At 32.6% G+C, this 24,308-nt stretch overlaps 4 protein-coding genes across 10 annotated transcripts; all 4 read left to right on the top strand.

Annotated features, from left to right (window-relative positions):
- Positions 1-118: 118 nt before the first annotated feature.
- LOC100804366 (serine/threonine protein phosphatase 2A regulatory subunit B''beta) lies at positions 119-10,530 on the top strand. Of its 2 annotated transcripts, none has more exons than XM_041013436.1 (13): positions 119-872; positions 2,477-2,722; positions 2,841-2,946; positions 3,079-3,178; positions 4,274-4,379; positions 4,518-4,608; positions 6,030-6,171; positions 7,216-7,363; positions 7,859-7,968; positions 8,793-8,949; positions 9,047-9,172; positions 9,262-9,409; positions 10,159-10,530. In XM_041013436.1, exons 1-12 carry the CDS (start codon positions 723-725, stop codon positions 9,400-9,402), a joined length of 1,623 nt encoding a protein of 540 aa, XP_040869370.1. In that variant the 5' UTR covers positions 119-722; the 3' UTR covers positions 9,403-9,409; positions 10,159-10,530. The 2 variants fall into 2 exon arrangements, with proteins under 2 accessions (XP_040869370.1, XP_040869369.1); XM_041013435.1 differs by having other exon boundaries at positions 10,131-10,530.
- Positions 10,531-12,599: 2,069 nt separating this feature from the next.
- LOC100783327 (14 kDa proline-rich protein DC2.15) lies at positions 12,600-12,995 on the top strand. Its single transcript, XM_003555473.3, has one exon. The coding sequence runs from the start codon at positions 12,600-12,602 to the stop codon at positions 12,993-12,995; it is 396 nt and encodes a 131-aa protein (XP_003555521.2).
- Positions 12,996-15,042: 2,047 nt separating this feature from the next.
- Positions 15,043-15,453, top strand: LOC102666478 (14 kDa proline-rich protein DC2.15). The gene has a single exon (XM_006606868.1). The coding sequence runs from the start codon at positions 15,043-15,045 to the stop codon at positions 15,451-15,453; it is 411 nt and encodes a 136-aa protein (XP_006606931.1).
- Positions 15,454-18,344: 2,891 nt separating this feature from the next.
- LOC100782794 (protein TRIGALACTOSYLDIACYLGLYCEROL 1, chloroplastic) lies at positions 18,345-22,149 on the top strand. Of its 6 annotated transcripts, XR_001387013.2 has the most exons (6): positions 18,345-18,495; positions 19,238-19,324; positions 19,430-19,495; positions 19,738-19,833; positions 19,914-21,470; positions 21,560-22,149. XR_001387013.2 is itself a non-coding variant. In XM_014772894.2 (5 exons), exons 4-5 carry the CDS (start codon positions 19,787-19,789, stop codon positions 20,953-20,955), a joined length of 1,089 nt encoding a protein of 362 aa, XP_014628380.1. In that variant the 5' UTR covers positions 18,345-18,495; positions 19,238-19,324; positions 19,430-19,495; positions 19,738-19,786; the 3' UTR covers positions 20,956-22,149. The 6 variants fall into 6 exon arrangements, 5 of the variants coding, with proteins under 5 accessions (XP_014628380.1, XP_006606380.1, XP_040869386.1 ...); XM_014772894.2 differs by having other exon boundaries at positions 19,914-22,149; XM_006606317.3 differs by having other exon boundaries at positions 18,346-18,495; positions 19,932-22,149.
- Positions 22,150-24,308: the final 2,159 nt, after the last annotated feature.

The following is a 24,308-nucleotide window of genomic DNA, read 5'->3' as shown; positions in this document are numbered from 1 at the left end:
CAGACAAAACCCTCAAACTAAAACTGAAAAAAAATAGTTTTCTCTATTTTTCCCACCCGAAAAAATTCAAAAATATTCTTCCAGTGTAAAAGATAAATACAGCTCTCTCTCTCTCTGCTCAAAGCACAGCACAGCCCACGGACACAACAGATAAATACAACTCTCTCTCTATCTCTACTGTTTCATAATTTTACCTCTTTTCTTTCTTTTGATTTCTCATTCATCACTTCACTACCGTTTTGTTTTTTGTTTTCGTTCTTCTCTTCCTCACTCCTTTTTTCAAACCTCGAAACCAAACAAGGGTTTTCTTCTCTTTCCCCCCCTCCTGATTCTCCATTTTCCCTCTATTTCACACTCCAATTTTCTCCTCCTTTTCATATTTTTTTTCTTCTCTGATTCTCACCAAAACCATTTTTTCGTCTTCTGTATTCAAGTTCCCTGGAATTCTCAATTCTGGGGCGTGTTCGTTTCTACACATGTTTGGATGAAGAGACGCAACAGGACCCTATGTGTTGTTGTTCTCCGGTACCGATGATTGTTTATGGCTGAAAGTTGCTGACTTGGTTACTGGGTTTTGCTGACCCAAGTGGTAGAAGAAGGGTAGGGGGAGGAATCGGAGTGATTGTTGAAAAAGTGGGGTTTAGGGTTTTTGGTGGGGCTTGTGGAATTTGTGATTGAATTAGGGTTGTTGAGTGCATGAGAGGTGGAATTGTGTTGTTGTGATGGATGTGGAGGAAACTGAGAAGTTGGTGTCTTTGGACCCAGATTTGTTGCTGCTTCCGGAGGTGTCTCCTTTTGCACTGAAATCGAGTCCTTACGTTGTTGAGGAGCTATTCACACAGTGGCTTTCGCTTCCAGATACTTGTCGCCTGGTACACACTACATTCGTAGTTCATTTGAACTGAACCACTTATGCTTTTCTATGAATGATTTTGGCTATTCACTTTACTAGTGTGGGCTTGGTGCAGAGAGAGAGAGAGAGAGAGAGATGTGTAAAGTGTTTAACCCCCAAATTGAGAGTGTTTTTCTTGTTTCATGGGGGTTTCAGTTTGCAGAATTGAACTAAAATGTGACTGGAGATATTAATAATCAATAATCTAAAACAACTGTTTAAATAGAAAACTTCTGTAAATAGTAAAATAAGCCTTTGAATAATAATTAAGTGTGTTTCTATCTTGCTGGAGACAGTGAATCTCTTGAGCTTCATGATTGTAATTAAAAGATCATTTGTATTCACTTCTCTTTTGAATAACTTGTTGCTTGAGCACTCCTTTTCTTTCTTATGAAGTAGCGATGTCGAGTACAATACTAACCTTGAGCTCATTGCCATTTGGCAGAGATTTTTGATTCTATGATGTTGAAAGTTGAAACGGTACTATCCAGTTATGCTTTTATAATTTAAACGCAATAAATGAACCTTTCCATCTCCTGCTCAGTGCCTTGATGGAACTTTAAGATTTCAATGACCCAACCATAAAAAAGGTAGTCTCCAATGTCTTGAATAACAGTTCTGAAGTAGACAAACAACTGTTATCTCGTGGTCATTTTAATCACCATCTGATAGAGGGGTTCTAGTTTAGGAATTATACAGCTCTTATGCTCATGGTAGTTAAAATCGCATGCTGAGTCGTAGAAACATACGATTTTATGCTTCTGCGGTGCCTGGGCGAGTTCATGACATGACCATAGTACTGAAAATCTGTAGAATTGGCCCACAGATCGTAAACTTGGCAGATTTGTAGAGTTTTTTATCTGCTTGACATGTCAGGTTTTCTACAAACCTAAGCCCGTAAACCCAATGCTCACAAACCCTAACACCAAGAGAACCGAGAAAAGCAACTGCTTGTATTCATTTTCAACCTCTCACAACCCTCCTCCAAAACTACTGCCTGATTCTGCTGCGTCCAGAGCTCTTCTCTGTTTTAATCCGGTTCTGTTTTGATGGGTCTTCTGTGCTATCTGAAAATCAATGATTGGCCTGGCCTGGCCTGGATTAAGTATTAAGGGGAATTTGTCCTTCATGCTTATTTAATAAAACAAACAATTCTGTTATTTTCCAGTCTTTGATGACTGGGATTAATATTCCTTTTGTTTTCCCTGCTCCTTACTTCCTTTGTTAAATATTCTTATGCATTGTGGTGGAAGTGGTTGAACTCTTGCATGATTCACACAAGGCCTGGATTAAGTATTAATAGGACATTTTATTTTAGATACATTAAATGGTTATCATGAAACTTAAATAACCATAAAAAAGGAATAAACTTCTCATTAATAGTGTAAACTTAATAGCGAGGCTATATAGACTATAGAGTTCCTATGTTTTGCAGTAATAGTACTTGAGATATTCTATTCAGTTTTTGAATTGTCATCTCCAAAACATCACCCTTATTTTTTAAAATTCTTCTTGGTGTATTTTTTTGTATGTTCCTTTCATCCGTATCTGGTTAATTTTTTCATTGATGCATTATGAAAACAGGTTAAGTCATTGCTTGCTGATGCAAAGGCAGGAGCTCGTTTGAGTGCACTTGAGAACTCAACAAATACAAATGCTCTGTCAATCAACTCTCTACCTTCCTTGTTTCCTGCTGGGAGTACACCACCACTTTCACCACGCAGCTCATCTGGTTCCCCACGTACCACAAAACAGAGAAATAGTCCTTCATTAGGATCTCCACTAAAATTAGCCAGTGAACCTGTAAGGGAGAGGGAGGTCATTCCGCAGGTATTTTTTTATTGTCTTAACTGATTCTTTATTTTTTTCTCTATACTTTTTTTTTGGTTAAATGTACAAAGAATTAATTCCTTGTTTTACAGTATTAGCTTTACTTTTATGCTTGCAGTTCTACTTCAAAAATGGCCGTCCACCTCCAAGTGAAATGAAAGAGCATTTCATTTATCAAATTGATAGTAGATTTTATGGTCATTTGGATGGTCTACAATTACATGGTGAGCAATTCCCACTGAGAACATTGTATTTATGACTTAATTAGTTCTATATTCTCATTTATGATAGTTTTATATGCAGAAAGTCCAGTTCTTTTTTCAAATTTTGTTGTTAATCTGTATTCTGATTTGCAGAATTTAAGTCTGTTACAAAAGAGCTCTGCAAACTTCCCTCATTTTTCTCCACTGCTCTTTTCAAAAAGATTGATGTCAATTTTACTGGATCCATAACAAGGTACCAAATTTCTTATTGCATCAGATGAAGCATTTTGAAGTTTTAACTCTAAATCTATCATATATATTACTTTTTTTTTTTTACATATGATAGATTTGAGTTTTTGAAAAATAGAGCTGCCAGATGTTTGTAGACAGAATGAGTTTTTGAAAGTTGTTTACTTTCTCGATGAATGAGTTATACTCCTTGAGGGGTTGGGTCTGTATAGGATTAGGAACTTGGGAATGATGGGGTGTCTAAGTCCCACATCTAGTAGTATGGGATGCTTGGTGGAGTATTTAAGTGCTTGGTGTTTTGTACTAGGAGTAGACAGTACTGCAGTAGGCACTTACAGCTTAAGTTGTTTTGTTTGTGACTTATGACTGAGTTATGAGTTTTGTATGACTTTATTTATTGACTTTCTTATGCTTATGATTATAAATTTAGGCTTAATTAAGTATTTTATGTTTGTTATAAAGGTATTTTTCTCTTATTTATGCTATTTTATGCACATGTATGAATTTTATGCTTTGTGTCATGATTCCATGACTTAGGATTCTGTTTTCCCTTCCTGAGTATCTTGAGTTTGACTACCTTGGCTGGAGGAGTGTAAAATGCAGTTGTTAATTTGTTCTTGAGACTGAAGTTTATTGTGCTTCTATGAGTCATTTGATAGTTGCTTGGTCAGTGTTTTTAATTTCTTACCCCTGACTAGTTCATTATGCATAAGTATATTAAAGAGCAAAATTGCTTGCTTACTAGATATCATTTGGGCATAAAGTTGAATGCTTATAAGATCTTTTGATACTTGTTCAAGGTTTTACATTTTTAGTTATTTTTTTGTTTGTTTTGAGATGATTATCATTATTATTTTCAAATTTCAACATGTAGCTGGGATGGATATCACCCTCACTTCTGCACTATGATTTTTACTATGATTCTTATTGTTTGTGTAAAATGTCTTTTATCTTCATGTACCATGTCTGGCTTTCCTAGAGAAATGAAATGTCAACTGATTAGATATCAAAATTTACCATGTAGCTGTTTGAGTACATTTGGTATTGGCATTACTGCCTATTGAACTAATGTCTCTATTTCTTAACATATATATTGTAGGGATCAATTTATAGACTATTGGATTCGGGGCAATATGTTAGCTATGGATTTACCCACACAAATATATACCATACTGAAGCAACCATATCGAACATACCTTGTACAGGTTTGCTTTGTTTTATAAGCTGCCATACGTCATATACGTGTCCTCCTGTCCTAAGTGTTTTTGCTATTTTTCCTCTCTCAACATGAATTTACAAAGAGCTTTTAAAATAGATATTCAAATTTTCTATTTTGGTTGTAGGATGATTTCAAACCTGTCCTGAGGGAACTATTGTCTACTCATCCTGGATTGGAGTTTTTGCAAACCACGCCTGAATTTCAGGAAAGATATGGTATGGTCATATTAATTAAATAAAGAGTTGTGTATTGAGTGTCTTTATTTCTTAAAATTTGTTTTAGGTAAATCAGTAGATATCCTGGTCACTAGTGTCACCTAATTTTTTTGGAGTGCATTTAATTCTGATAGGCAAGGTTGGAATGTCTGTTATTAGTACGTTGTTTTGGAGCTAATTTATTAGTGAATGTCTGGGAATGCGACTTTCCAATCAAGATATGATTTCCTTTAGTTTTTTCTTTTTTTCCCACTCTTTTTTTTTTTGGAGTGGTCATGATAGAATGCAGGCTGTCTGACATTCTATCTGTAAAATAGCCATGATGGGGTGCATTCTTTATCCTCATTTGGAATTGGAAATCTCAGTAAAAATACCAATACATCATTCCAGAGCACTAAAATTCACATCAAGAACAAAGCAGCATCCTCACATCAAGAAATCAACAACCCAACATCAAATAGCAATTCACTACTAGCCAATCTGAATTTTGTCCAACATCTTGAAAAACAGAACAGAAAATAAACAAATCCTGGACTAAACCTAAAACACCATTTTGTCCTAATGTGTACGATGTTTGTAACTTTTCTGTTTTAAATCAGGCCATTATCCACCTTGTACCGTTGAAGGAGAGGGAATTTGGCCTCTTTAAAGAGATTGCCATTTTTTTTTTTTTTTTTTTCGCTGCAGCTGATGGTGGCTTGGGTTCCTTGGAGAAACCAGCTTTAGCTAACATCTGGAAAGGGAGTGCACGGAAAAGATGGATAGAAAATGAACTAGAGTAGTAGATTGTATTACTGATTAATTTGAAAGATTAGGCTCCCCTTGTCTGCATCTATATTCAAACATAAACTATGGGTGCAGGATTATATCAGTATAAGTCTGGCCTGTGGCTCACTAATATGACATAAAACTCATCTTATTTTTAACACATTAATAATGCAGTTCAATGATACTTTATGTATAAACAAAAAAAATTATTTACAGATATATGATGTCTCTTTTAGGTCTGATTTTTTTTTTAAAATTTTGGTTACTATGTCCACTACTTAAGTCATTATGAGGGTATGATATTTATATAAAGTTATAATGTGCCATCATCTGTTGGTCTCCTTGCTTTGAAACTTGACTGTACCCTGGGAAATTAGTCTCTCACCTGCCTAGTGGGAGCATATGGGATTAGGGTTTATATTTGGGATTTCAACTTTAGAGTCTTTTAGTCTGAGTTGGTTGTCGTTGTAATATAATTAGCACAATTGAGTTTCCATATTAGACATGTAATGTCTCTGGAGTTTTTGTCTTACTGAGGTTCAACTTAAGAATTTATATTTTATAACATATTCTTGTATTTATCCCTTTTCTACATTTGTTATAAAAAAGTTATCAGCTTATTTCTCACTGCTAAGTGTTTTGTTCTTAAACAGCTGAGACTGTCATACACAGAATATTTTACTACATGAATAGATCAGGAAATGGCCGACTTACACTGAGGGAATTGAAACGTGGGAACCTAATTGATGCAATACTACATGTAGATGAGGAAGAGGATATTAACAAAGTACTGAGGTAAAGGCTTTTTAGCTGAAAAGCACTAGATTTTCTATCGAAAGCATGCCCTTTTTGTCCTGGAAATTTCCTTCTGTAGTTTGTTCGCATGAACTCCTATACAGTATAGAATAATGCCCTTGCCTTGAGAAAGTGATGATCTTGCTCCGTGCCATTATTGAATTCAATGAATTGTTGTTTTCCTACCCTTGTATTGTGAAAGGCTAGCTAAAAACTTGAACAAATTAAATTTAAGGGTCTGTTTACTTTTAAGAAAATGTTTTCTGTTTTCATTTCTTCTTTTTACTTTCAATTAGATAAAAAGAGAAGTTTGGAAGAGTTAGAGAGAGAAAATATAGAAACATTTCGGGTTGAAGAACAAGCTTATGCCTCAAATCTCAATTTATACCAACTGCTGGAGGAATAACACGTGAATATTTGGTCATCCTAATAGAACCAATTGTGTTTGGCTTATGCTTCTATATATATGAACTGCTGGCTGAATAATACAGGAATGTTTAATCATCCTAATTAGCAATCGATCTCTCCAAGAATCCATCACCCAAATTATGTTCCTTAATTATAGGGTTCAAAGCATTCTTAAAACCTCGTTGACAAGCAAAACACCATAGAGAAATCAAGAACCTAGCTTGATAGAATTCAAGGTCAGAAAAGAAAGCTGGGAGAAAATGGGGATTCCCTGAGTTCTGAATCTGATTGTTATTGTTTTTCTCTGTCAGCTAGATCTGAATATATATATATATATATATATATATATATATATATATATATATATAACACAGAAATCTAACCATCTAACTGAGCTGACTCAATAGCTATTATTTGAACTGGATAACAGAACAGTAACTACTCTAACCCAGCTCTAATATGTGGGCCAACCTTTATTCTTCTTGTTGTGCTTGGTTGACGTTCAGTCTTGAGTATTTTGATCCCAAAGTTGTTGCAAATTCATGATTGACTTTCATTTTCAATTTAGTTCTCTCTGTAGAATTGAAATTTTCTTGTCTTTTTATTTGCTTCATTAATTATCTTACGGAATTTCAGGTACTTCTCATATGAGCATTTTTATGTCATTTACTGCAAATTTTGGGAGCTCGACACAGATCATGACTTTTTCATTGATAGAGAGAACCTTATTAAATATGGGAACCATTCTCTTACCTATCGGATTGTTGATAGAATTTTTTCCCAGGTCTGTTGGTATTTTACATCTTTGACAATGTGCCTTGTTCAGCCCTGCTCTACTGTGTATGGCTATAGCAAGCCTCATACTGAAAATTGTTAGTGTTAGTGTGTTTGAAACAACATTATGAATTGATTTGATTTATAAATAAATTTCTTTATTTGGAAAGTCATAAATCGATTAGATTTTTAAAATCCTTTTTTTTTATTTAAGTTATGTGTATTTAAAAATCCACTGAAATTTGGTTGGTTTTGATTTTAGCTTTAATTATTTAAATTGATAATTTTGCCCTTACTAGTTTAGTCCCACTCTGTATATTCTAGGGTAATAAAGTAAATTACTTAAACGGAATGAGTTCTATTCATTTTTAAAGTATCCCAAATGTGGAATTTGTTTTGCAAATCAATCATTTCAAATCCCCCCCCCCCCCCCCCCTCCCCGAATAATGACTTCAAAACAGTTCCGTATTGACGTACTTTCTTATGTATGCTTAAACTGTGCCAGGTTCCAAGGAAATTTACCAGTAAAATTGAAGGGAAGATGAACTATGAAGATTTTGTTTATTTTATACTTGCCGAGGAAGATAAGTCATCCGAACCTAGTCTCGAATACTGGTATACTTCCAATCCTTCTTAAATACTGAAAATCCTTTTAGCAGCAATAGAAAATAATATGTCTTGACTGATATATGACAGCTTGGATCACAAAAAAATGCTAATTATTTTCTATTATTCAAATACACTTATTCTATGTCAATTGGCTGTCAATGAAAGCATCAACTGATAGAAACTCTTTTGAGTAAAACATAAACTCTATCTCTGCACGGAAGTAATGAGGAAGAAACAAGAGCTTAACAAGATCTCTCAAGCCTGAGAATATCTCCTTGACTCCCAAAACCATTAATTTCATACGCATGACCCTATACTCTCTCCTCTCTACATATATCGGACCACTCCTCGCTCTCTATAACTAATTTCCCTCTATTATTTCCGGTTTGGAAATATGGGCTCAGTTTCTCGGGCCTTCAGTTGTAGACCTGTAATGGTTTCTTTGTTGAAGCCTGCTGGTGGTTCCTAACAGATTTTCATTCCCTGATTTATTAGCCGCACACATAGTTTCATAAGTCCTAATAAATTTCAACTAATAGTAGATTATGTTGCCAGCATTTCTTGATGCATAATAAGCACGTCATCATTTGTAGCAATTTACACATTTGGTGATGTTCTTTAATTTAATCAACATCTCATTTGAGCAAGTTGTCCATGCCTAATTTAACTTAGAGTTTTGTTCTAAGATTATTGGAACTTACTGCTTAGTCAAAGTTTTTGGAGGGTTCAATATATTTATAGATTGTAAATTCAGTATTTTGGTAGCAAATTCAGAATTTGATTTGCTGCATTTAATAGAAACTCAACATTTTCAAAAAAAAATCTTGTAGGTTCAAATGCATTGATTTGGATGGAAATGGAGTGCTGACACCTAATGAAATGCAGTTCTTTTATGAGGAGCAGTTGCATCGGATGGAGTGCATGGCCCAAGAGCCTGTGCTGTTTGAAGATATATTGTGTCAGATTGTGGATATGATTGGACCAGAGGTTTTTCTTTGTTCTTGTTCTTGCGTCTTGATTCTTTTACTTGTTTTTGTTTCATTCCTCTGCAGTATAGCAAGTGGTAACTGTCCTACGTTTGCAGAATGAGGGATATATCACATTACGAGATGTTAAAGGCAGTAAACTTTCTGGAAATGTTTTCAATATTCTTTTCAATCTCAACAAGTTTATTACTTTCGAGACTCGTGATCCATTTCTCATACGTCAGGTAAAAATAAGATTAAGATCCTATATCACTAACAATTAAGGCTTAGTAATGTTAGTAAATTCTGATTACAACAAGGGTATTTTGTTTAGGAACGTGAGGATCCAAATTTGACAGAGTGGGATCGTTTTGCACATAGAGAGTATATTAGGCTTTCCATGGAAGAAGATGGTGAAGATATGTCAAATGCCAGTGGAGATGTCTGGGAAGAATCACTTGAGGCCCCTTTCTGAGGTTAAGGTAGGTTCAGTACATCTATATATTCATTTAATCAATTTGGTTTAGTTTACACAAGAAGCTGGATGTTGATGTCTCTTATAATTACATTTTAGATGATTTTTCTCAAATATTCATCTTTTGTTTCGAGGTTTTTGGTATAAATTTCTATGTAGTAATCCAGCACCTTACCTGAGTTCATTCTCTATAGTCTATACATTGAAACAGACTCACTTTCTTGTAAAAACTTGGGCTAATTGTGAAACACTATTATAATTATAAAAATTTTCCTGTCAACATTTTTGTTATGAATATAAAATTCATGAATCTGTGACTAAGGTAATACTAATACCCTCAACTTGCGAAGGTATGACTGCATACCTCTCTTTAAGATTTTGAAGAAAGTAGACCTTTGAAATAATATTTGGTGCTTGACTTGGTCGCAAGTGTTCAACCCTTATGACCTTCATTTTTCATGGTTAAATTAAATTTCTTTGTGAGATAAAAAGTGGTTCTTGGAATTGTTACACTGTAAAGCCTTATGGCCTCTTAAATGAGAAGATATATGTTGGAAAATATAGAACCATTCTTGGACTTCTACCTAAGTTTTTAAGCAAAGTTGGTTCTCGACAGTTTGTTTAGGAAGCTTGCTTTGGATTGTATTATAAATTATAAATCTTAATTTATATAACATAGCAAAACTTGGCATATCATAACAGTGGGTATCTCATGCATTTGGTTTTAGGCCTAAATGGATATCATCATAACTGCAGATGAATAAAAGGCTATGGATTCCAGCCACTGAATATGCAAGCAGTATAATATTTGAAGAGGCTATGTTGCCGTTAAGTGTCTACTAATAGTGTGCTCTAGAGAGGTTCCCCTCGAATATGTTTAGTATACTAAGAATAGCTAGTGCCTTGGACAGGGTACGAGCAGGTGCAGATTTATTTGTTATTGTTCATATACACATTTCTTAGAATTGTCCGTATCAAATTAAATTTCTGTAAAAAAAATTGTGGAGTTTTTCTTCTTCTTTGTTTCATGTTTGTTATTTTTTTTTCCTTACAAATTTTATCATGGTCAATTGTATTAAACTTTCAACGTTTTTCTTTGTTATACAGAGAAGAGAAATTGTCATATCATATCCTTTACGTGAAGATCCGTAGTGTCTTTTTTTTTTTTTTTAAATAGAGAAATTTATCATTTTAGTTAGAGTTTAATGTTTATGTATTTGATAGTGTAAAATAATTTTACACGATCATTTAATAATAAATCAATATTTAAATTATTTTAAGATAATTATTTTAAAAGTTAATCAATTTATCATATATGATGGACTGTGATTAGATAATTGTGTAAAAAAAATTTACTTTCATTACGGACTCCCTTTTCTCTTTTAGTTAAAGAAAGATGTATTTACTCAATTTGATCCTTTAACAAACAGATTATGACATTATTTACTCAGTACATATGATTGTTAGGTAACTTGTGTATTGCTATGATAAATTGTGTTTCATTATGTCTGGATCTTGCTCGGAAAAGGTTGATAATTTAGATTGGATTCAATTGTTAGGATTCGTGTTAAATTGTTATCTGCAATGACAATACAGTTGTAACCAAATGCTTTTATGGATAATCCAAGTTAGCTCGGCCTAGTCCTTTTAGGGTAAGAACTGTTTTTATGAATTTAATGGTACTAAAATCATTCCCACGAATCACTCTTGATTATTGATTAGTAATTTCTAACGTGTCTCCGAACAATACTGTCAAATAGCAATAAGCAAATACAAAATAGACAAAAATAACATTCAAAAGTAATTAATATAATGCTTGAAACTAGATTTTAAAATAAATATTTATGTTTAAAGTTTTTTCATTATTTTTCATATAAAATAAATTAATTTAAATAGGCGTGTGAACATGTCTTTTTTCAGGTACTTGGGGTTCTATTTTTTTTTACTATATTATTAAAAATAATGAAAGACACAAGTGATAATAACTTGTATTTTTTAATCAAATGATTTAGAATTTGAATTTTTATTGATTTTTAAATATGAAATAGATCGAATTAAAAGAAGAATATTCATCACATATGACATTAAAACATTTAAAATGTTTTAAACGTAAGTAAATAATGAGGTACATATATTGTTGTCTTAAAATGATAAGCACACTTAAAAAAAAAAGATAATGGACACATTGGCACTTGGTTTGGCAAGTAAATAATGGTCTAATGATAGTAATGTCAATCCTCTGGCTTTATTTATGAAGTCCTTTATTTTTTTGCTTTTGCTAAAATTGTAGTCTTTGCTCTTAGGTACTCGAAATCTTAGGAAATTGAGTTTGTGATGAGTTGTATTTTTTTTCGGTTAGAGAGAAAATTTTAGATTATATATATATATATATATATATATATATATATATATATATATATATATATATATATATAATTAGATTAAATAGTATAAATTTAAAACCTTAAAAATGATTTTTAAAAAGTTAAACATAGTTAGAGAGAAAATTTTAGGTTGCATATATATAAATTTTTTATATTACATTCATAAAAAATAATATAAAATTCATAGAATAAGATGTTTTTTAGAACAATGAGGTCGAGTCGAATTGCCCCCCAATCAGTTCCAAAACATGCAAACTTACCATATGACCTAATTTTGGATTGTGTTTAACATTTTCTACCTTGTATTACTGGCTAAATTGATTCAATCATATTTTTTTATTTTTTGTATTCGGGTCAAATTTATCAGATTGATCCACAACGTGATCATCATACACGTACTGTTTGCCTTTAGTGGGAGTAAATCATAATCCCCGTCCAACTTTTATACATGCTAACAAACAAAAAAATAACTTAGTGGTAGCCAATGTTAGTGGAAGGACCTAGACTTATACAAACAAAACATATCTTATGACAAGGCACAATGTGACCCACTATTCCACGTGCAAATGTTATAAATAGCCTTTGAGTAATTCTCTAGATTAATTTCGTCAATCAAACTCACCATGGAATAAGGAAATTAAGAAATATAGAGTCTCACGATCTGGGTTAAGACACAATCTATTTTTAGACTCATTAGCACTAGAAAAGTCACTTTTCTACATCCTTCATAAACACTCTCTTTTAGTACTTAACTAATATCACTTCTATTTAATTGCTAGTGAGAGTGATCAATATATTGAGATGGCTTCGAAAATGTGTGTTTTTGTGGCACTTAATGTTGTTGTGTTCTTTGCAGTTGTATCTGGATGTGATAAGTGCTCAGCCGTGACAAACACGAGTGTCGATACTACTGTAGTTATTACTGCTACAACTACTCTCTCGTCCGATGTGGGGTGTCCTCGTAACGTGCTCAAACTAGGTGTGTGCTCAAGTATTCTAAATGGGTGGATGAATTTTACGACAGGTCTACCCCCAGAGACACAATGTTGCTCCGCAATCGCAGACCTTTATGGCTTAGAAGTTGCAGTGTGCCTTTGCACTGCCCTGAAAGCAAACATTATGGGTATCAACCTCGGTATTCCCATTTCCTTTACCAAGCTTATCAACACTTGCGATAAGAAAGTTCCAAATGGTTTCATATGTGGCTGATTCGCAACACTGCGTCATCCTTGTTACTTTCACTTCCATCATTTGTTGTTATTGCTTCTAGCTAATGTTGTTTTGATCCGTACCTTTTTTTTTTTCCTAATTCGATGAATGATGTGATTCATGCATGTACGTGCATTGATGATTAATTTAATTCTCATTTTTCCTTATCTTATTATTTATTTTTGTTATTTGTAAGGAGGTTAATTAAGGGAGTTATTTGCAAAATTAACTCATAAGTTAATTAAAACATTTAAGCACTTCTTGTTATATCATGATTGGCCATTGGAGAAGTACTCTAGTCTACTATGTTTACTTTCTCATAAGAAACAAGTACATATCACTTCTTCCCTTCCGATTTTAATGACTACAATCTAACAAAGTACGGATTAAACTGGGATTTAAGAGATCCTACACAATTAATTAAAGTGGATCAGAGACATAATTAAATGGATATTAGTTGCAGACCCACAAGTCATTCCAAGTCCATCACCTAAGCCATCTTCGCGCATCTCACACCACATGGGTTTTTTTCTGTTTACCTTTCGTTTTTACTTAGTGGTGTATGTTATGGTGCTTGCTATTGCAGTATTTCTATTTTTTTTTTCTTATAATAATAATAATAATAATAATAATAATAATAATAATAATAATAATAATAATGAAGCTTTAGTGTTGAGTACTTTAGATGAACTTTGAATTCAGTAACTATAAAAGATATAAAGTTTTAGAGATAATCACTTTTGGATGCATGATTATTGTGAAAATCACAAAAAAGGGTTTAACGGTAATCAAGTCGGATGTACATCTAATTTGATTATCACAAAAGCATTTTAAAATCTAAAAGAAGAAAAAACACATAAAAATATATAATAAGAAGCTTTTGCAATAGTAATTTTGGGTGCACTTCTAATTTGGTTATTGTGAAAGTTATTTAAAAGTAAATGATAATCACTTTTTTTAATTATGCTGCTCGTAAAAAGTATTTATTGATTTTGTCGATGATTAATTTTTGTCAAGAAACCTAATTATAGTGGGGTTCTCCTCTCCTAACTATATTTTTTCATTCATAAAATTTAAATCTAAGATCTTATTTAAGAAAATTGAGTTTAATACCACTTAAACCAACCACTTGTTGGTTAATGATAATCACTTTGGATGCACTCTTGATTTGATTGTCATCAAAACTCTTAAAATAAATTAGAAGGATTAAAATGATAAAATAATATCAATACGCAAATACTTTCTAAAAAAATTATGTTTGATTATTTTCTATTGCATCGGAAGATATATATGAGTAAGAGTCATTTCTGTCAAGTTCAAAAGACAAAAAAAAAATATTTTGTAAAGATAACAAATAAATAACAATGCTCTTTTTCATAATAGTAAATTTCTCTTCAATAATAAAAACTCTCATGTTAAAAAATACTACTAATAATAAATAAAATATTCAAATAATATTCTCATTTCATTTCGAGGGGTAAAAATAATTTTAAAGTTATTAATTTTTATTTTAATTAAAAATAATCATTTTAGAACGAACATAATAAGATGCCAACACATTTTTTTATGCATAACTAACTCATGAACCCGACATTTGATCTCGGGACCATCCTTATTTTAAACGGTTTAATTTTTCATAATATTCCAAACCATGGTGACATCTTTATATTAGCAAGCACATGCAACCATGTAAGAACTAAGGGGAGTTGAACTTTTCACCCAATGCAAACAAATACCTTATGACAAGGCACAATGTTAGCTCTCACTAGTTAATTTCTCATCATTTGCATTGAGATCTACTATTCCACGTGCAAATGCTATAAATAGACTTTGAGTAATTCTCTTGATTAATTCCATCAATCATACTCACCATGGATTCAGAAAAAATAGACCAAGTCTCAAGATCTGTGTGCCAAGATCCATTTTAATTTTAGGCTCATTAACACTATATAAGTAATCTTTTTACATTCTTCACAAACACACTCTTCTAGTACTTAACTAGTATTGCTTTTATTTAACTGCTAGTGAGGGTGATCAATATATTGAGATGGCTCCCAAAATGTGTGTTATTGTGGCACTTAATGTTGTTATGTTCTTTGCACTTGTCTCTGGATGTGACAAGTGTCCACCCGTAACAAACACGAGTATTACTACTACTTCTATTACAGTTACTTCTACTCCTTCGTTGAATGCAACAACGGGATGTCCTCGTGACGTTCTCAAACTAGGTGTGTGCTCAGGTATTCTTAATGGATGGATGAACTTTTCGATGGGTTTACCTTTAAAGACACATTGTTGCTCTGCGATCGAAGGCCTTTATGACTTTGAAGTTGCATTGTGTGTTTGCACTGCCCTGAAAGCAAACATTATGGGCATCAACCTTGATATTCCCATTTCCTTTACCAAGCTTATCAACACTTGCGACAAGAAAGTTCCAAATGGTTTCATATGTGACTGATTCGCAACCCTACATCATCCTAGCTACTTTCGCTTCCATAGTTTGTTGTTATTGCTTCTAGCTAATGTTGTTTTGATCTGAACCTTTTTTCTTTCTTTCTAATTCAATGAATAATGTGATTCATGCATGTAAGTGCATTGATGATTAATTTAATTCTCATTTTCACTTATCTTATTGTTTATTTTTGTTATTTGTAAGGATATTAATTAAGGGAGTTATTTGCAAAATTAACTCATAAGTTAATTAAAACTAGAAATTACAAGTTGAAAATTAAATATTAAGTTAGCTGACTAGAGTTGATAAAAATATTTAATGAAATTAGTTAAAAATTTAATTAACTTATTTACTATATTATATAAAATAAGATTTCATCACTTGCCTGATTTACAACATGTGTTGTCCTAGCTAATCGATAAGGAAATCCCAAGTGGTTTGATATGTGTCTGATTTGCAACATGTGTCATCTTAAATATCCTTTTTTAGTTCAATGAATAATGTGATTCATGCTTGTATGTGCATGATGACTAAATTAATTTTCATTTTTCCTTATATCTTATAATTTATTTTTAATGAAATTTATGCAATAATAATTATTATTATTATTTTAAATGAGAAACGAATCAAATACTTAACTCTTGTAATCGCCACAATATATACAGAGGGAAAGAAATTCTAAATATTACTAGACAAAATTCAACAAATCCTTCTATCAGTATCAATGATCCACTATGTTTTCCGTCATACATCAGACTTACTTTTCAAATTTTAACTTAAGTTATTCAATAAAACAGTGTCTATCTCGTGCGTAATTGTTCGTGCAAGAAGAATTTAACTAATCAGCAAAGCTGATATATAATATAAAATATGTTGTCTTAATCAAGCTAAAATTTCAATCTGGAAAGGTTACGTAATGTAGCTAGCTGCAATATCCTTCAAGTCACGATTGCCTGTTTACTATGCATGTTTCGGCTGTATTTTCACAAACGGCTATGGTGGTTATATGGACTGCACCAATTCTCAAGCATTGTAGATGAACCCCATAAGTTTAATTTACAAAATAAAGTTATCTTTTTTAAGATTCATAGCTAACTGTAAGAGCTCGTGAATAAAGAGACTGGTTCATGGGTCCAAATAGTAATTTGGAAAAAATATTTATTAAAAAATAAAAAATGAATAAAATTAAAAAAAGAAAAAATGATTTTATTTTTAAAACTAAAATATGTCAATATTTTAAATATAACGTTAACAACAACATAAATTAAAGATAAAAATCATTTTTTTAAGCAAAAAAATCATATATAACCAAAAATGGTATAAGAGATACCCATTAAATATTATAGATCAAATGTTTCATAAACCCAATAAATTAACAAAATTTTAACATAACAAATTAATAATATTTTTACATTGGATAACAGATAATTCATGAGTTTGTAGATAAAGTCCGCTGCCATGTCCATTAATGGAGTATGTTCAAAAAACTTGTTACCCGCAATATTCGTCAGCTTAATAGGTTGATCGATGAATTTGAATCCGTATACCTACCGTCCTTTCACAGCAAAACACAAATTAGTACAATATTGGAACAATGAGGATATGCTGAGTGTTAACCATTCCTGTGTGCATATATAATTATCATTTACCCTTCACATGACCATCCCTATCATAAGAGCTTTTCTTCTTCTTCTTCTTTTTCCTTTTTTATGGTCATCCAAACCAATTTATGGGATTAAATGAGATTTTTTTACACATTTTGGTTAAGAATTTTATACGTACAATCAAAAAATGAGAAAAGTTGGAGGACTAAAAATATCATCTCCCACAAGTTTCGTGTATTTAAATATGCACAATCAAATTTTCATATGTAGAGAAATCCTATAGGAGAAGACAAGAGGATACATCATCATTTTAGTTCTAATTTTAGTGTTTGTGTCTCCCTCTGTTTCCTTCTCGAATTAATAAAAAATAAAATTCGCCTTCACATAGTTCTTATTTTAGTTTATTGGGTAATTTTTTTTATTATTGTTAATTTATTAATTTCATGCGGAAATTAAAGCCGAATTCATTTCTCAATCGCGGATCCATACTCAGACTGGTTGTTCAATGTTAGGATTTAGCATGTGAATCCTTGTATTTTTCTGTGAATGAGTTAGCTGGCTATTATTATTAGAGCAAATTATATTGATTCCCTTTGCCACTGGTTACACTCACATCCCTTTCCTTATAATATATTTCTTTTTTGTCTCCCCAAAATCATCACTAAGATGTTAAATTTTAAATAAGATGTCAAAAATACCCTTGCTACTAATGTTAATATTTTTGTCAAAAATAGAAAAATTAAATTTTTCTAATATTTTTTTTCTTTCTATCAAACACACCAAAAGTAGGGTTTCTAAGAGTGACTGAGGGTTAGGAAATCACAGGGTAATAGATGTCAAAAGGTTAGGGAAGTTTAGTGTGAGATGAAAATAAGAAGGAAGTGTGAGTGTAATAAGTTTTAAACACATAAATTATTATGGTTTGCTCTTTTTATTATCATGTGAAAAAAAATAACTTGATTTCTTTCTATTATATCTAAAATAACAACAATTTTACTCGATTTGTTCAAAAGCAGACTGCTAATTAATTTTTTACATAATATATATTGCAAAAAAAAGATGTGTAAAGCTGAAAGGAAAAAAATGACAAAATTTTGAAATAATTTAGGAATAACGTGTTTGAAGGGAAAACTACTATTGAGAAAATATCATAGGCTATTACACTATATAAATTATTGAAAAACATTTATTTCAAGAAAAAAACTTTGTTTTTATCATGATGGTTATCTTTAAACAGTATTTTTTTTCCTTCGAAATCTGTTGAATAATCCCCAATAATCTGACCCGACCCGATCCATGTCTCCCAACCAAACCGAAACCCATAGCTGAACAGTCTAAACTGTGCGTTTTGTTGGTTGGGTGCGTTAGGGGTTTCTCATTTTTTTTATCTCAAACACTTCCGTCAGTGGTGTCCGCATTTCCTTCCCGACGATAACCTTTTCGGGTGATTGTTCTTCTTAGCTCACGCACGCGTAATCCTTTCTCTCATTTTGATTCTTAACCTGAAGCTATTCACAACTTAATGTTTAGTTAGTTAATGGTTTGTGTAGTTCATTCCCTTTGTTGGTTCCAATTTGCAATCATATTCTAGTTTGTATCGATGATTGAATCTTCCTATATCACGTTGAGTCGTAGTTGATAACTTTTGTTGGCCGGGTTCTGGCAGCTCTTGTGATTTATCTAACTTGCGTATTTGCCTACTACCTGTTTGATAAAATGCCTGAGCTAATGTCATTGTACAAATCTTTTAGAGTAAATTACCCAGACATTTATAAATCTTCTCGAATCAATAGAATTCACCTTCATATAGTTCTGATTTTAGTTAATTGGATGTTTTTTTGTTGTTAATTTATTAATTTCATGCGGAAAAGCCAAGTTCATTTCTAAATTGCGGATCCATACTCAGAGTGGTTAATCAATGTTAGGGTTTAGCTTGTGAATCCTTGTAATTTTATGTGGATGAGTCAGATAGTTATTATGATGTGAAAAAAGTGAACTTGATTCCTTTCTATTACTCTAAAAAACAACAATTTTACTCTGAATTGTTCAAAAGTAGACTGCTAATCAAGTACAAGTGCTAAGAGTTTGTATTAGCTCGTCTAGATCATAAGTGGTGTTGCTCAGTGACGCAATCATTGGTTATTTTTAGTTTGCTAGTGCATTTATGAAAATAATTTTGGTTGCAGCTCTAACTCTTGGAATCAGACTTGGCAATGTTGGGTGGAAATAAAAGTTGAGAACTCAACACAACAATTACGAGAACCAAAATTGAGGTGAATTACATTGTTGAACTCATTTATTTGCAGCTTATTATTTATTTATTTATTTTCAATTTTGTTTGTGTTATATTACTTAAAATAGCATCACATCTGTTGCAGCTGGGCAGGAAAGGTTCAGGACTCTAACCAGTTTTTACTATAGGGGAGCACAAGGAATCATTCTAGGTAAGCGAATTTGATTTATGTACATAAGAATGTAAGATTATTTGACTCTTCTACATCAGAGTCTTCTCTAGAATTTCTTTATAGAGAAATTTCTTTATGTACATTGCATATATTTAGTTAATTTTCACAAAAAACGGAAGCTTCCTTTGTGAAAAGTGAAAACTATTTAGTGCCAACTATGAGTATGAATAATACCTTGTTTGATAATGTTATGCTTCGTTCAATATATTACTCTCTTATAGATTGGATGACCCCAAATTGAAATAGAGTCTGTTAGTCAAGGATCTCACCATGCAAACGACATCGTATAGTCATCCTCTATTCTGTTTCTCTTGCAGGTTTATGCTTACCCTTTCCCCCTCGTTTTTATAATATTATGTCTGTTTTCTTAAATTTATGTTTATTGAATGTGAAATAGAACAAAATTGTGTTGCAGAAACATCAGTACAAATGGGAAGAGTAAGGGTTCTGTGAAATTCCGTGCACCATATCCCTCTCAACTGGGTCGGAAATGTGGATTCAATGGGAGACCTCGTGTTTATATTTCTCCCAGCCCCATAAAACCAAACAGGTTGTATGTGCTTCATAACACAGGTGACAACCATCCATCTGCTTTTTCAGTAGATGATGAAATGAACACAAACCATGCTCCAAATGGCATGTCACCGACATTTCTCAGCAACTGGTCACCTCCAAGGTACTTGTGGAGGGGGTTATCAGTTTTAATCCTGGCAGGGCAGGTGGTTGTCAAGACTCTAAAGGGAAAGATTCATTGGAGGAACACTCTTCAGCAACTGGAGAGAGTTGGTCCTAAATCAGTTGGAGTGTGTCTTTTAACTTCGGCTTTTGTGGGCATGGCCTTCACCATTCAATTTGTAAGAGAGTTCACCAGGTTGGGATTAAATAGATCAGTAGGTGGGGTTTTAGCTCTGGCTTTCTCAAGGGAGCTAAGTCCTGTGGTTACAGCAATTGTGGTTGCAGGGCGCATTGGAAGTGCTTTTGCAGCTGAGTTAGGAACTATGCAGGTTTCTGAGCAAACTGATACATTAAGAGTTCTTGGTTCAGACCCTGTTGATTATCTGGTGACGCCAAGAGTGTTAGCCACTTGTATTGCTTTGCCCCTTTTGACCCTGTTGTGTTTTACATTAGGGATGGCATCTAGTGCCCTTCTTGCTGATGGTGTTTATGGGTTGAGCATCAACATTATCATGGATTCCGCTCAGCGAGCTCTCAGATCATGGGATATTATTAGTGCAATGATCAAGTCACAGGTTTTTGGTGCTATCATATCTATTGTGAGTTGTGCGTGGGGAGTTACAACTTTAGGAGGTGCTAAAGGTGTTGGGGAATCAACAACCTCAGCTGTTGTTATTTCTCTTGTGGGCATCTTCATTGCTGATTTTGCTCTTTCTTATGTTTTCTTCCAAGGGGCAGGAGATCAGCTAAAGAATTGTGTTTAAGCAACTAATGTTGTCTCAGGTGCAATTTTGCTCATACATACAAAGTAAATGGTATGACTTTTCTATAAGAGCTGTGATAAAATCTTTAGAATTTGGATCAGGTGCATTAGTCTTGTTCTTTTCTAAGTTATGGATTGCTAGTCTTATTTGTACATATTTTTGTATGATTGGGTGTCCTTCAAACATGGTAAGGGCGTTTATTTTTCTTCAAATGTGCATTATTCTCTAATAATTCTTGTAAGCTACAATGAACTGATATTTTGTTTTGTTAAAGAGGCTATAATGTTATTATCCAGCTGATGGTCAATTTGTAACGAGCTTGGGGTACCTAATGCATTTTTTATATATGAAAAAACCAAAGTAGAAATGAAGGCACCTCAGTGAACTGATGGAGTCTCAACTCTAGGAATTGACTTGATGAGCAAGTCTATATCCTCTGATTTATGTGGTGATTATTGGATGGCTTCAAAACCATTAGCAAGCATACGGATATCCTACATAATCTCGTAGCAATGGTGAGTCCTTTCACTCTTTTTAACCACTAGATGCTGAGCAGCCTTAGAATCTTTTTCAATAATAAATTTGGGAAATTTCATCTCCTTAGCCATGGTAATACCAAAGATACCCCAAAGCTACGGCAGAGTGAAAGCAGGATCTGGGTTTGCAGGAAAACAGTTGACAAACCACTGTTTCTAGGAACACCACCAGTCCACAAGCCATATAGCCCCCTTTTTAATCAATATTTAATTGGACCCGCTGCTACCTAAACTGCACGAGCCTTCTGCAGATGGTTAACATATAAGGTGCTGCCTCAAGATACAAAAAAAAAATGTATTCTTAACTCATAAGCACAAGGTTCTTGAAAAATCAGTCTCTACAATGCCATATTGTGGCCAAGGAATGTTTAGGACCAGCGTTGATTTAAATTCAAGCTAGTTGGGGCAACCAAAATAGATGGAAACCCAATCATCATATCATGTTATATGGTTTATTTATTATGTTTGGAGTCTTTGGACATCTGATGGTGAGTAGTGAAATGGGATGGAGTAAAATGGAATTATGTTCCCATTCCATTGTTTAGATATTTTTATGATGTCAAATGAATCCATTTTGACTCTGATCATGTCTCCCATGATTAGAGGCTTGTATTTCTCACAAGTTACATGTGAAATAGAATTATTTTTGTAGTTTTAATATGATCATTTTGTTTTTTCTTCTTAGCTTTGATTTGTGTAACAGTGAGTTCTTACTTCTTAATGAAGTATTTTGCTTCAAGATTAATGTTGAGTGGAATGTTTTAGTTGTGATTTCACTGGAATGTGAACATTTCATTTTAGAGTTATTTGTGAAATATAATATGGACTACATTATTATTTCAATCCTATGCTGTGCTAGAGTTTTTTGTGGAAAATTTCAGTTAAATATTGATGATAATAACGATCACTAAAGCCTTGTTTCACTTGTTGAGGTTGGTTCCATAGATCAAGCAACATTACTGCGTTTTGTCAAAAATCAATTGTAAAGTGTAAACTACCCATTATGCCCAAACCTCTCTCTACTAAACCTGTCATTGTGACTTGGTTATGATTTTCAGCAATGCAAGTAAAGATGCTTGATCATGATTCCTTTCTTGTTTGCATTGACACTATAATTTTTCTTTGTAGTTGTGATGAGTTTTTCTTATAATTGTACTGGTGGATAGAAAGAATTGAAATGAGGCAGTCGGTGCATCTGATTTGGAAAGATAGGTGACTCAGGTCTCTGACTATATATCGGTACTTTCATTAGATTTATGTTGTAGCTGGTATGAGTGCATGCCGGAGAAATCATCTGAGCGATTATGAATTTTGTTTCCTACACATTGGCTCAATTTTTGTGTGTTATGTTAGTAAATTATGATTGTTTACCAATGAATGAAGAGTGATAATGACCACCACATCACCATGGTTTGGTTCTGGAATTTAAACGTCCATTTGGATAAAGTTGTATGACAATGGCTGTTAAACAATGATTGAAGTTCTTCAGAGAGAATAACAACACTCGAAATTCAAAACAAATTATGGACCTGAACCCTTTTTCTGGCATGTTTGTTATTTCATGAAATCTAGGAGATCCTACTCGTTACAGCCATCATAAATAAAAAAAGAAAAAAACTATCATATTTATATTTATATACATAAGAAAGTAACATGTAACATGGATACCCACCCTAACAACCCCGATACTATGAGGGAAAATTCAAAACATACGTGGGTACATAGTATTTCTAGACAGGTGAAAAATAATATAGAAATAAGAGTAAATTATACTTGCACTTTATTTATTTTTCTCAAATTGATATCCCTTCTTTTTACTTTACTTTTATCTCTCTCCTTTTAACGTCTTTAACTAACGTCAATTGAAATATATAAGCAAATAAAATTGTCCTAATATCTTTGTTACACTTGTACCTCCTGTATTTTTTTTTTTCAAATTACACTTGATATTCCTTTTTTTTTAAAAATTACTTTAATATCTCTTCGATTAACGTCGTTAACTAACGTCAATTGAAATATGTGAGTAGACGAAATTGTCCTAATATTTTTATTAATAACAAATTAACAATTGATTCTATGAATGAATCTTTTTTAAGACAATAACAATTTTTCCTTTAATATTTGACTCTTACTTTATTATTGTTAAAACTTAAAGAAGATGTTGCTCTTAATTAAGACATTATATCAAACATCTAGCTATAAAAAATCAATATTTAAAAGAAAGAAGTTAAAAACACAAATGCATGAGTAAAATACTAAAACTTGAAGCAAAATGATCATATTCAATCAATAGGCATTGCTGGGAACACGTCTAACAAAAATGTAACAACCAAACGATCCAACTCACACCAAAAAAATTGAACTAAAAAAAAGAAGGAACATTTGCGTATTGACAAGGCGAGTTCATATCCAACAAAAAGTTGGATTCACGTCTAATTAGAAACAAAAAAAACAAGAGTGTTAAAAAAATTTCAGGTTGAAAATGATGTTATGTCTTGTATAGAGTTAAGAGAAAGAAGATAAAAATATTTTAGACATGAATTTTCATTAAAAGTGATGTGACCAACATGCGTCTACTTTTTGTTAAATTATTAAATAGTGTTTAGGAGGTAAAAAGTCTGGGTGTAATGTGAGTTAAACAAGTAAGATATTTTTTGTAAGGTGCAAAAGAGGAGGGATGACGAGTGCAATTTGAAAAAAATGCAGGGGTGCAAGTATGAGGAAGAAGTGGGAGTATTTTAGACATAAATTTTCATCAAAAGTTATGTGATCAGCATGTATTTGTTTTCTGTTAAATGATTAAAGAGTGTTTATGAA

This window comes from Glycine max, chromosome 20 (genome assembly GCF_000004515.6).
Source record: "Glycine max cultivar Williams 82 chromosome 20, Glycine_max_v4.0, whole genome shotgun sequence".
NCBI lineage: Eukaryota > Viridiplantae > Streptophyta > Magnoliopsida > Fabales > Fabaceae > Glycine > Glycine max.
This window is presented reverse-complemented; position numbering and strand designations above follow the sequence as displayed.

Bases quoted from the DNA above. Each gene is read 5' to 3' on its own strand.
- LOC100804366 (XM_041013436.1), top strand. From the start codon at position 723: ATGGATGTGGAGGAAACTGAGAAGTTGGTGTCTTTGGACCCAGATTTG. The intron at 873-2,476 runs GTACACACTACA...TTATGAAAACAG, and splicing joins TTCCAGATACTTGTCGCCTG to GTTAAGTCATTGCTTGCTGA. The intron at 2,947-3,078 runs GTGAGCAATTCC...TCTGATTTGCAG, and splicing joins GGATGGTCTACAATTACATG to AATTTAAGTCTGTTACAAAA.
- LOC100783327 (XM_003555473.3), top strand. From the start codon at position 12,600: ATGTGTGTTTTTGTGGCACTTAATGTTGTTGTGTTCTTTGCAGTTGTA.
- LOC102666478 (XM_006606868.1), top strand. From the start codon at position 15,043: ATGGCTCCCAAAATGTGTGTTATTGTGGCACTTAATGTTGTTATGTTC.
- LOC100782794 (XM_014772894.2), top strand. From the start codon at position 19,787: ATGCAAACGACATCGTATAGTCATCCTCTATTCTGTTTCTCTTGCAG. The intron at 19,834-19,913 runs GTTTATGCTTAC...AATGTGAAATAG, and splicing joins CTATTCTGTTTCTCTTGCAG to AACAAAATTGTGTTGCAGAA.